Source organism: Impatiens glandulifera, chromosome 7 (genome assembly GCF_907164915.1).
Source record: "Impatiens glandulifera chromosome 7, dImpGla2.1, whole genome shotgun sequence".
NCBI classification, from domain to species: Eukaryota; Viridiplantae; Streptophyta; class Magnoliopsida; order Ericales; family Balsaminaceae; genus Impatiens; species Impatiens glandulifera.
The window spans coordinates 14,110,744-14,124,175 of NC_061868.1; the positions used below are offsets into that span (position 1 = coordinate 14,110,744).

General features: G+C 30.5%; 1 protein-coding gene across 1 annotated transcript; it reads right to left on the reverse strand.

Annotated features, from left to right (window-relative positions):
• Nucleotides 1-10,158: 10,158 nt before the first annotated feature.
• Nucleotides 10,159-10,745, reverse strand: LOC124909545 (antimicrobial peptides-like). Its single transcript, XM_047450215.1, has 2 exons — nucleotides 10,661-10,745; nucleotides 10,159-10,568 (listed from the first exon to the last, which is right to left on the reverse strand). Exons 1-2 carry the CDS (start codon nucleotides 10,743-10,745, stop codon nucleotides 10,159-10,161), a joined length of 495 nt encoding a protein of 164 aa, XP_047306171.1.
• Nucleotides 10,746-13,432: the final 2,687 nt, after the last annotated feature.

Consider the following 13,432-nt stretch of genomic DNA (forward strand, 5'->3'; position numbering starts at 1 on the left):
TTTAAACAACCATTCTATAATAGGCTGCTTCATATTTTTTGTTTTATGATAATCTTATCTAGTATAATTCCAAGGAACAACATATTATTTATCGATTTAACACATAATCTGGAAACAAAGTTCTATCTCATGTCAATGTTTAATTCAATTGGATTTAATTCTTATTCCGTAAACTTTGTGTCTCTCTCTTTAAACTTCTCATCATCTTATGATGCCACGACATCGGTGTTACATGATATTACTTTCTCAATGTCAATAATGTCTTTTATGTTCGTACAAAACATATAAAGATTGAATTTATATGTATGTGAACAAGTTGTTAAAAAATATTTCATTATTCGATATATATATATATATATATACTAATGGTCAAATTGTCGACATACTCACAACACAAAAGAATATGCGTCAAACAGTTTTACTCTACTACGTGACAAATTCATTGTGTGTAGCACTCTGTATCGGTTTGCGAGGGTATATTAAATCAAAAAACTTAAAATATGCTAATGATTTCTTTTTTTTAATGTAGGAAATAAGAGTTACCGACTACAATTGAAAGTGTTCTAAATAGACAAGTGGAAAGGTAGACTTTTTATTTTTTTAAGCTTTTCATTTCATATATTTAGACGTTGCTCCCTCTTGTTCAGTGACTCATAGGGCTTCCCTCACAGTCATTTTGGTTCTTGATCTCATTTCAATATATATATATATATTATTTATAAAAAAACACATAACAATAGTTTTATATAAGCTTTTCACTGTCTGTCTTATCGACTTTCTTCTATGACTGATAAAGTGTTTGGGTTGGCATGCAGGATATTCACGACACCAAATGTTTTGTCCATTTTTGCTTAGTTTATTGTTTTTCTAATTGTCATGTTGGGTTTTACGAACTTTTAATCTTTGTCTTATAGACTATATTTTTTTTCTTCTGAAAATAGATCTCTTATGTCTTAATGTGTTCCCATATTGTAATAGATTATTCCTTCAATCTTATCTGGGAATTCAAAATATTCTTAGTAATAAAAAGTTCCATGTAAGTAATTCGGAAAATAAATTTTAATGCGTAAGTTATCTATCTACATATCACAACATATAGAGCCAAATAAGCAGCCTTTATTGACCGCTTCTTTTTATATTTTACCACTGTCGATGGTGAGTTTAAGGAAGAAAACAAGGACACCCAAGTTAATTTGAAGATAAGGAATAAGAAGAAACGTGTGTGATCCAAACACATTAATATTGATAAAATTTAAGAAGAACGATTAGATACGGTCCAAACACCGTTGCTATTTATATTTAGCGCAGTGAAGAACATGTCCCGAACCCAATTTTCATTCTACTAGCTAACATCGAACTCGATGTATATCTCTATTTCTATTCTCATCTCTGATCCGTTAATACTCGTTCTCCAACTAGTACCCCATTATCCGATTAAAGTGTGAATTTATATATTTTTGTTAACAAGAAGTCACACTAATATAAAAGTGAGCAATAATGACGGGAAATACTATCGATGTTGTTCAGTTTACCGTCGTTATTGAACAATAGCCACGGGAAGTGAGCCTGTCGCCCTATTAGTTCCGTAGCTAAATATTGGCTGTAGGAATGTGTACCGTCGCTAAATATTAGCTACGGAAATATATTAATATCGCTAAAGGTGAAAAATAGTTATTTAAAACTGCTGCCAAATGTATATATATATTTCCCTTAAAATTTATATTTCTCCACAAATTAAATTCAAAGAATAACATAAATAACTAAAAAATAAAATAGTGATAGGGAGAGGGAATTTGAGGGAAAAAATGATGTGTCACCACATCACTGGCTAGAAAAAAGGATAGAGGGTGAGGAGAAAGAAGAGAGAGAAAATTTATTATTTTTTCAGCCAATCATATTGCGCCACGTCATTTTCCTTTAAAATTCTCTCTCACAAATTCTCTCTCCATTATTTCTCTAAAAAATAATAGTAAAGAATAATCTCTCTTTCATTTCTAAAGTCATCAATTTACAATTATTGATATGAGTAACAAATACAAATATATACATCTTTCTGTTGTCTACAAAAAAATTCCCACAATTAACACAAAGCAATAAGACAGTGCATTAAATATGGAATTACTTCATTTTATATAATTGGATACTTTAACAAACAAAATTAGATAACAAACTATACCGATATCGATATCGATTTCAAAGAACTAAGCTGAGTTGTCTGCTCTCTTGAATGTTCCTAATTCTACTAAAGAAAAAAGGGAAAAAAATAAGTTTTAGTTCTAAAAAATAAAGTAAAAAGATAAATATAACATATTAAGATAACTTAACAAATGCAATCATGAGAAAATAACAAATGAAATGTATGTGTTGTGTGTGTGAGATCCAACCTAACATATTTATCTAATTGGATTATTTTACTTTGATAAATATTTAAGATTTCTAGATAGTTAATATCTTCTCCAACTAGATTTCCATAGCCGGGGTCCGGAGGTTCTTCATAACCGCAAAAGTTAGGACATGGGCATAACTAGGTGCTAGCTCAAGTATTGGCGAAAGTACCTGAACCAGGGTTGATGTGATAATATACTTAATGGATAAGCTCAAAATATGAACTAAAAACTCAATTAAATAACTATAAAAGATCAAAACACTTCTTATTCAAAATGTATTATTACCTGTCTTGTCGAACTTTATTAGTAATCTCAGGGTGATGGATTACTTAAGAGCTCACTTTAGTTGGATCCTAAACTAAAACTACACTTATAAAAGAAAAGATAATATTTGACAAATTAACTTACCATACTTGAGATGGTTTTCTAGATTACCTATATATCAAAATAATGGTACTGCTAGTCGTTTTTCCCAAAAAAATAAAAAAATAATGGTACTACCAAACACATAATCAAACTGCAAACCATTTTAGAATGTAAAATGTGGATGAACAAACAATTAACCATATACAAGATGATATACATCAAAGAGAAAAAAAACACACTATCCCAAATAAAAAAAAATTGGGATCTTCTATTATATGAAAGACAGCATCAACTGAAGAATATCAAACCAGAGGTTCCTGTTTTATCATTATGTTTTCCCATATGTTTCATCTTTGTCTACATCAAACAATTCATATGTTAATGAACAATATATAATTAGTGGTTTTTTAAAGTTTATATTTGTTCTACAAATTAAAGTTGATATTTCTGTAGTTTTGTTTTATTTGACTCTAAAAATTATATATGGGATCATCTTAGGACTATTATGTGAAGATTTGGTAGCTATCCCTAAAGGAGTCTTTAAAGTCAGGAACTATATTAGAACTATATAATAATTATAAAAAATAGTACATTGTAACTATAGAAGTAACATCTCTTTCAAAACAAAAATAAGAATTAAATATTTTTTTTAAAATGGAATTAGATATTTGTACATACTTTTAAGAGAACTTCCTCATTATTTCAACAAACTTCTATGATGGTTCAATTGAAACAACAATAGATACATCAAAAGTCAAACGATACTAACCAATTAATAAATCATTTTTACTTCATTACTTAATTTAGATCTTAGTATAAACAAATCAAGACAACCTTCTATTATATAATTATATAATGTCCTAGAACTCCTAGTATTTGAAGATTATATTTAAATTTATGATGTGTAATCACATGGATAACTGCACCTCTCACACCATATTCATCAAATTCTTCAACATACCTCTTCTTTAAAATCTTTATATTCTTTAAACTGATATTGATATATCATTATTTGCACTAATTTTATACAATGTTTATTCTATTTATCTAGTCCGTTCAATATATTTTTTTAGTCAAATAAATTTTCATTAATAAAACAGAACATTTCTAAAACATATCTATCATAGACATAATGTGGAAGTTTTCTAAGGATGTATTCATCAAAAGAAAACTAATTCAATAAGTTTATCATCAAACATAGGACATATTTATCCTCTAAAAAATCCATCTCTATCATTAATGTATCCATGAAAATATAATATATCACCTTCAACATGTTAGTATATTGCGGATATGGGTTACGGGTGATATGACATCATGCCTCCTTTTATCGACCTGAAACATATAAAGTATGAATTATGAAAGAATTGATAACACATGAGTATAATCAAACAAAACAAAGGCAAATAAGAAACTTTAATGAAAGCATTCACATATGAATTTGTATTCTACAACATATCAAGAAACTCAAGAAAATATTTTTAAACTCCATAAAACCTGAGATATTTTCAAACATATTGATACTATGTTAGAATAAGGTTTTACCTTTGATACCCATCCATTAAACTTTGTATTCATGAACACACATCCACTAGTGGAAGACCACTTGTTCCTTTCAAAACTGCACAGCCACCTAAATCATTGAATTTATAATATGTTATACAATTTTCTGAACAATCATAACGAGATATTAATAATTAGGACAGAAAGAATAATCAAGCATGTAAACTTGAAGGATTGAGAGTGACATCAGGCCTCATGCTCTAGAAAAGCAGCGCATCTCCCATTTTTGGTTAACATAAAGTCTTTTTCCACACTCTAATAGTTTATTCCACCAAGGCACATCACTATAATTTTCTTTGGCTACTGAAAAACAGTCTCACCTCCTTCTTCTACATCAGAGAAATATACAATGATATTCCTAAAACAAAACAAAAATATCTAAAACAGTTGGGCAAGGTTGATAAACCAAATGTTATTGAAATTGGTTTATACTTCTGGCCCACCTCGTAGTGAAGAACTTGAAGGCATCGTCACGTTCTATCAGTTATATGAAGCCAAATTAACCATGAATGCAACAAATTTATTATAAAAATAAAATAAAACAAGTAAATCTTATAGTGATAGACCATTGAAATGATTTCGAGAATTTATAAGATCAGGGTAAACTTAATTGTTTCATTATCATGTTGACTCATCTACAAAAGTATAAAGGTGAAATTAGCAATCTCTTACTCAATTTTACGGATTGTCTTATGACGTTCTCTTGGAAGAAAAGTAGTAGAGAGCTCGTACACACCCTACATTAAAGAATGTGTTGGATACCTAATATAACAATGAACAGAATACTAGGAAACCTTAACAAGAGAACAAAATATCAAGTCTGAAGAGGTCATTATACGCACCTAGTAACTTTGCTTTTTTCAGTTTCATTGTCTACTACATATGACATCTTGGTATGTTAAGCTTAAGAAGATCGATCAGATACTAACATTCCTCATTTGTCTAAAAATAGGAACAAATTTTACCTTTGTCTACAAATAGGAACATATCTCTAGCATTGTAATGTGACAATCTTTGACGTTCATTGATACTTTTTTCTTGCAGATTTGATATATACATGACTACATTTAGGAAAAGGAGTTAAACAACTTTGTTGATATTGGTCCTAACAAACAATATGTACAACATACTATGATGGAAAAGGTAAGAACAACTTTCTTCTATTGGAGGTGGGCCAAAGTTATAATGAACTTCACTTTTGCAGGCATTGGATATATGAAATATGATATTTGTGAGGATGCCATATGCATGTCCAGAGATGTTCATGTCACCCTTCATACCTTTATGCAAGAGCATATCAGTGTATGGTAATGTTATGATCATTGAATGTCTATACAATCTCACATTATAAAGGAATATTTAATATGGATAAAAAAGAACAAGAAAATGCAAACTGTTTCAAAATGTCTATAGAATCCCAATTTATTTGGTTCATGTTTTCTTTATGTTGTATAATGTATACACACAATATAAGTACAAGTCTAAAATAGTCATCCAATGATTAATCATGTTTTATTGACTCAAACTAATCAATATAATCTCTCTATTATGCAGTATGATGTTTTTTGGAAAAGAAAAAACTAGAATTACTATTGTTTGTCATGTAGCCACATGAATACATAAATCTCCATTTGGCTAAATAATGCCTTAGGATATTATGCAGTAGGATGTTTTTTGAAAAAAAAACTATAAGGGTGTGTTTGATGAGGGGGAATTGGAATTGGAATTAGCATTGGAATTCTAATTCCAATTCCATGAGAATTGGCATTGAATTACAATTCAATTCCTATGTTTGGAAAAGTTATAGAATTGTAATTCAATTCTAATTCCTATGTTTGGGAAAATGATAGAATTGTAATTTAATTCTAATTCTTATGTTTGTAAAATAAAATATCGGTTCAAAATATTAACTTTTTAAATATGTTTTCACGTTTTTGGCACGTTTAATACGTTTTTGACATGTTTAACACGTTTTTGACATGTTTAACACATTTTTACACGTTTTTGCCACGTTCAAACACGTTTTTGAATGTTTAACACATTTACACACTTAAAACACATTTTCACACGTTGAACATGTTTTTCACGTTTTTGGTATGCTTAACACGTTTTTGACATTTTTAATACGTTTAACATGTTTTACACGTTTTAACAAGTTTAACACGTTTTTCACGTTTTTGGCATGTTTTTAATATGTTTAATACGTTTTTTACACGTTTAACATTTTTTCACGTTTTCACACGTTTAACACGTTTTTGGCATGTCTAACACATTTTACACATTTTTGACACGTTTAACACGTTTTGGCACACATTTAACACGTTTTTCACACATTTTTCACACGTTTAACACGTTTTTCACACGATAAACATGTTTTTCACATTTTTCACGTTTTTCACACGTTTTTTTAACACATTTTCACATTTTCCATGTTTTTCACACGTTTTTTACGTTTTTAACACGTTTTTCACGTTTTCACACGTTTTTCACATGTTTTAACAAGTTTAACACGTTTTTCACGTTTTCACACATTATAACAAGTTTAACACGTTTTTCACGTTTTTGGCACGTTTTTCACATGCTTAATATGTTTGTCACATGTTTAACATGTTTTTCACATGTTTAACACGTTTTTGGCATGTCTAACACGTTTTACACATTTTTGCCACGTTTAACACGTTTTTTTTTCACATTTTGACATATTTAACACGTTTTTCACATGTTTAACACGTTTAACACGTTTTCACACGTTTTTCATATCTAACACGTTTTTCACACGTTTAACATGTTTTTCACGTTTTTGGCACGTTAAACACATTTTGGCACGTTAAACACATTTTTGGCATGCCTAACACGTTTTCACACGTTTTACACATTTTTGACACGTTTTAACATGTTTTTCACGTTTTAACACGTTTTTCACACATTCTTCACGTTTTTAACACGTTTTTCACGTTTTTGGCACATTTAACACATTTTTGACATTTTAAATACGTTTGACATGTTTTTCACACGTTTTGATAGGTTTCAAAAGTGCTAAACATATCAAAAACGTAAAAACGTGTTAAACGTGTTAAAAACTTGTTAAATGTGTTAAAAATGTGTCAAACGTTTCAAAAATGTAAAAAACATGTGAAACGTGTCAACAACGAGTTAAAAGTGTTTAATGTGTTAAAAATGTTTTAATCGTGTTAAAAAATTTTAAATGTGTTAAAATATGAAAACATGTCAAAAACGTGTTAAACGTTCCAAACATGTAAAAAACTTGTTAAACGTGCCAAAATATGAAAAACATGTTAAACGTGTCAAAATGAGGTAAATGTGTCAAAAACGTAAAAAAAAACGTGTTAAAGGTGTCAAAAACGTGAAAACATGTTAAATGTGTCAAAAACGTAAAAAACGTGTTCAATGGTCAAAAACGTGAAAACATGTTAAACGTGTAAAATGAGGTAATGTGTCAGAATCGTAAAAAAAATGTGTTAAATGTGTCAAAAACGTAAACAAATGTGTTAAATGTGTCAAAAACGTAAAAAAACGTGTTAAATGTGTCAAAAACGTGATAAACGTGTCAAAAATGTATAAATATGTTAAAAACTTGTTAAACATGCCAAAACGTGCCAAAATGTGTCAAAATGTAAAAAATATGAAAATGTATCAAAAACGTGTTAAACGTTCTAAACATGTGAAAAACTTGTTAAACGTACCAAAACGTGTTAAACGTGTCAAAAACGTAAACAAATGTGTTATATGTGTCAAAACGTGTTAAACGTGTCAAAAACGTAAAAAAAACGTGTTAAATGTATCAAAACGTGAAAACGTGTTAAATATGTGAAAAACTTGTTAAACGTGTCAAAACATGCAAAATGTGCCAAAATATAAAAAATGTGTTAAACGTGTCAAAAATGTGTTAAACGTGTTAAAAACGTGATAATCATGTTAAACGTGTAAAAAATGTGTTAAACGTGTCAAGGAGATGTTAAACGTGTCAAGGACATGAAAAACGTGTTAAATGTGTCAAAAACGTGTTAAACGTGTCAAGGACGTGAAAAACATGTTAAATGTGTCAAAACGTGTTAAACGTGTCGAAAACGTGTTAAATATGCCAAAAACGTGTTAAACGTGACAAAAACGTATTAAAGGTGTTAAAAACGTGAAAATAATGTTAAACGTGTCAAAAACGTGTTAAACGTGTCAAGGATGTGTTAAACATGTCAAGGACGTGAAAACCGTGTTAAATGTGTCAAAAACGTGTTAAACATGTCAAGGACGTAAAAAACATGTTAAATGTGTCAAAACGTGTTAAACGTGTCAAAAATATGTTAAACGTGCCAAAAATGTGTTAAACGTGTCAAAAACGTGTTAAACGTGTTAAAAACGTGTAAATCATGTTAAACGTGTTAAACGTGTCAAGGATGTGTTAAACGTGTCAATGATGTGTTAAACGTGTCAAGGACGTGAAAAACGTGTCAAGGATATGTTAAACGTGTCAAATCCCCACATTAATATACACTCATTATGATGAGGTTTAACTTCTTTTAAATTGTTGTCTTCATTAGACACTCCCTGTTGATCTGCTTCTGCCCATCCAATAAGAAGATACTAATTAATATATATATACACAATGTCTTTCAAGAAGCTCGGTTGGAAGAGACATTTGAAGTTTGCATTTTGAAATGGAGACACTATTTCATTTTGATTATTGGTGTCTTCCCGACAACGAGATAGTTGAATATGAGACACGTGATTTCCTACTCGAGATTTCCTAATCGAGATTGAGGCATCCATATCTGGTAATGTGGAGATAAGAACAATAGGATGCTCGCAAAAATGCATCTTGAAGGGCTGTTCACGACGAGATATCAATTAAATCATAATGAATGTCAATTGATCATAATGGTTGCGGCCATATCTCATCAAGTCGATATCAGTGAAATGTCAAAATGTTCTATTAATTAAAATTATTAAATATATCAATAGTCTTATATTTTTAATTAGGATATATGTATGAAATCTTCATGAATATTGATAAAAAACATTTATGGTGTGCAATAGAGAATGTGCATGAATGTTACATTTATAAGATGCATAATTCAGTTCATTTTTATTTTATTTTGAGAACTCTGATTTCGCTTTTCTTTCGGACCCAAGACGTTAGGGAGGCCGAGATATACACCATTTTTTTCACTAAACTATAAAAAGAGGGTACCAACTGGAAAAAAGAATCATGAGTTTAGTACATGCGTGTATAAGAAAGACATGGGAAAAGATTTAAGTTAGGTTTTATAGCACTTTTCAAATATTCCTTTTTGATTTCTTTATGGTTTATTTCTTGAATTTATTTGAGTATGGGTACCATTATATTATTATTATTTATTTATTTATTTATTTTTATTGGATTTTGATTTTCATTATGCTTTTATAATTTTGCATGGATTATTGGGAGGGTGTTTTGAGAGATGAATTTGCAGATTTTGAGAAGAGAACTTTGGTGAAGAATGATCAGGCTAACTTCCTCCAAATAATAAAAATTAGTCTTACAAATTAAATAATAAATTATAATTTAACCTACCATTTTGTGCACTAACATTATGTAACATATATCACTACCTTGTTATATTGGTTGTCAAGTTTCTTCTTAAGAACAAAAGGGTTACCGTGTTATTTGTTTTTGTCGCAGAAACTTTTTAACAAAGATATCATTATTCATACTTCTCCCTATATCATTACAACTTGTCTTCCCATAGACTTTTCTTATTACATAACTCTTTTACACGGCCAAAGTTTTATTTCATAAGCCACATTAACATGAATCCTCGTGTGCCTAGCCGGAGAGCAACCTCGCTTAGCACCAACGCACACAATATCGATGACCAGGTCCCCAACCGCAACACCGACGACCAAACTGATCCTCCAAGTATTGCGTTTCTCCTTCTTTAGCTTCTTCTTCGTACGCCTCGAGAGCTGCTACCTCTTCAGCGTTACGACACCACCGAATACAAACTCTCTGACCAGATTTCCAAGCCCATCCACAACACCTACTTCCAACCTGATCCTCCGAGTACTGCGGTCCTCCCCCTTCTTCAGCTTCTAATTCATATGCCTCGAAAGCTGCCACCTCTTCCGCGTTACGACACCACCGAACACAGTATCGTCGACCAGGTCCCCATCCGCAACACCGACGACCAAACTGATCCTCCGAATACTGCGGTTCACTGCCAGCTACCACATGGTCTGGTTTCTTCTTATCCTCCTCTACATATCATGAATACCATAAACAATTATAAAAATATATTGATTAATTAGTTTTCTTATAACAAAATATTTGCAACGAATAATAAAAATACCTTTAAGAGGGTTTGAATCAGCTTTGGCTATTGCAGAGAAGATGAAGAGAAGAATCACCCCGAAAACTACACCCTTATGAACCATTTTTTCACACTCACTTTGCTTTACTTGAAAAGGAAACTATTTGGAATGGATGGAATTGAACAGAATCTTCTAGTCTATTTATAGAAAGACCAGTGCTCATATTATCCTACATTAACATATAAAGATAAGATAAGATGATATCTATTACTAGCGGTTTGTTTGTTTGTTTATGACATATAATATTATTTTTAGGTTCATGAAATTAAAAACATTATATATTGTATGCACTTAGTCATGATTTACTATTGGAATGTTTCAATTTTAATTCTTAATAAGTATCAAAATTAAATTAGAAGTCAAATTTGTTTTGTGTTAACACAGTTCAGGAACGAATTGGCTTTAAAGCTCTAACCAAGTGGGTAAGTAAGTAATAATAGTATTTTCTGGATTACAAACTCAATTTTAAATATGAATTAGAGTGATGATACATGTACTTAGGAATATATTTAAAGATTGATATATAATTTTATAAGGGGATTAAATATTAATAGCAAAAAGAGAATTTTTAATTTTTCATTTCACTAATGAATTGTCGCATCATTCTCTAAAAAAATAAAAAATATCTACGTGTATATATCATCAAACTATAAATTATATTGTTAGAATATAAAATAAGATATTCGTAAGGATCGATATTATCACAATATTATAATTTATCATTATTGTTTTATATTATTAGATTAGTTTCCTTATAAATTTAATATAATTTCTATATAATAGATATAACCTATGTAATCAAAACATAAAACATTTCAATTCAATCTCTTCTTTATTTATATATATATATATATATATATATATATATATATATATATATATATATATATTAATAAATACAATTATTTAACAAAATTCAAATTCATTACAATCATGATCTAGAACAAAAGTGACACAATAACAATTATCATTCAGCAATTGTCTAATGTATATCTGTCTACATAGGTCACATGTTCACAACATAATATAGCCAAACAAGTAGCATTGACTAGTTCTTCAATATTTGACTAATAATGGAGAGTAGAGACAAAGATTCTTTTTTTTTAAAAAAAAAAAATATTTTTTTACTATAATATATATTATTTTTTTATATATCTTTAAATAATATCACATCAATATACACTAATAGAAAAAGAGATATCAATAAGGGCAAAAATCGTTACTGAAAACATCAAAAATCGTTACTAATAACTATCTGTAAGGGCAAATAAAACCATTACCATTTGTTACAGACACGCTCGTCATTGAAACTTCTCAGGCATCAGTAACGGCTTTCGAAAGCCGTTACTGATAGTCATTGGACAACAGTAACAGTACTAGCCGAGGTAAAACTGTTACTGAATACATTGGATATCAATAATGGTTTTCGAAAACCGTTACTGATAGTCATTGAACAACAATAACAGTTATAGCTGAGTTAAAATCGTTACTGTTGTTCAATGACTATCAGTAACGGCTTTCGAAAACCGTTACTGATGCCTGAGAAATTTCTGTCACGGTCTTTGTTTTGTTAAACAGTTACAGAGAAAATTATAGTAACGGTTTTTTAATGCATAAAATCGTTACTAAACAATAATCGTTTTTTTATATATATTTCATATTTGTACCTATATAAACCAATAACTAAAAACCACAATCATCAATAACCAAAACCACAATCATAAATAACCAAAAACCACAATTATTATTTCAAAACAACAATCATCCAGAAACTACAATTATATCTTAAATTTACAAAACCATTAATTAACGTACTTTAAATAACACATACATTTCAAAAACTACATAAACCTTCAACTAACTAGAATTTAAGTGGTAGGGGCATCATCACTAGTCGGAGGGGCATCATCTCCAGTGGGAGGGGCAGGTGGACGTGGAGGGCGAGCACCGGGAATCATGAATAATAAGAAGTTCATCGTCTCCCTCATCTCAAGCATCTCATCCCGCATTCTATCACGCTCTTCAAATGCTTCTTCACGTTCCATTTGGCGTTGCCTTTGTGCTTCTTCACGCTCCATTTGACACTCGAGTAATGCTTCTTCGCTCTCTCTCCGTGACTGAAGTTTCTCCGCTTCACGCTCCTCTCGCATTCTCTACATCTCCTCAAGTAAAACTCGGTTTTCTTCACGAAAATGTTGCGTGTCACTGCGTGGTGTGCTAGAACCCCCACGAGCATCTGCTCTAAAAGATGTAGGTGTGACACCTGAGCCCATACCCACGACTCGCCCATGTCCCTGAGACCCGAATGCATACTCAGCCAACTGCAGGTCATTCCTAGTCGGGTCATTTTCTATAGCAGTTCGCAAGGCAATCTAAAAATACAAATTACATTTGATTACAGACATAAAATAAATGAAACTAATAAACACGACTTACCACTTTTTCTTGAATAATAGGGGGACCTCCGGATTTGGATCTTGCAGAGTTGGTTTCTTCGTATGAGTGTGGAGAAATAATTCAGCCAAATTAGGCGATGTACCGGTAGTCTTCGCCTGTACAAATTTAATAATTGATAAAACGTAATAATATTATAAACTTTTTATTCAATGATAAAACGAACCATTTGCCTCTCTACTTGCGAAAATGAGATATTGCCCGCATGATTCTTGTACACAACACGCGACCTATTTTGCGCATTCACATTACTTGTTTTCTGCAAATAAGAAAATATTTGTGTTTAATGAATGATT

Bases quoted from the DNA above. Each gene is read 5' to 3' on its own strand.
- LOC124909545 (XM_047450215.1), bottom strand. From the start codon at position 10,745: ATGGTTCATAAGGGTGTAGTTTTCGGGGTGATTCTTCTCTTCATCTTC. The intron at 10,569-10,660 runs GTATTTTTATTA...CATGATATGTAG, and splicing joins TGATTCAAACCCTCTTAAAG to AGGAGGATAAGAAGAAACCA.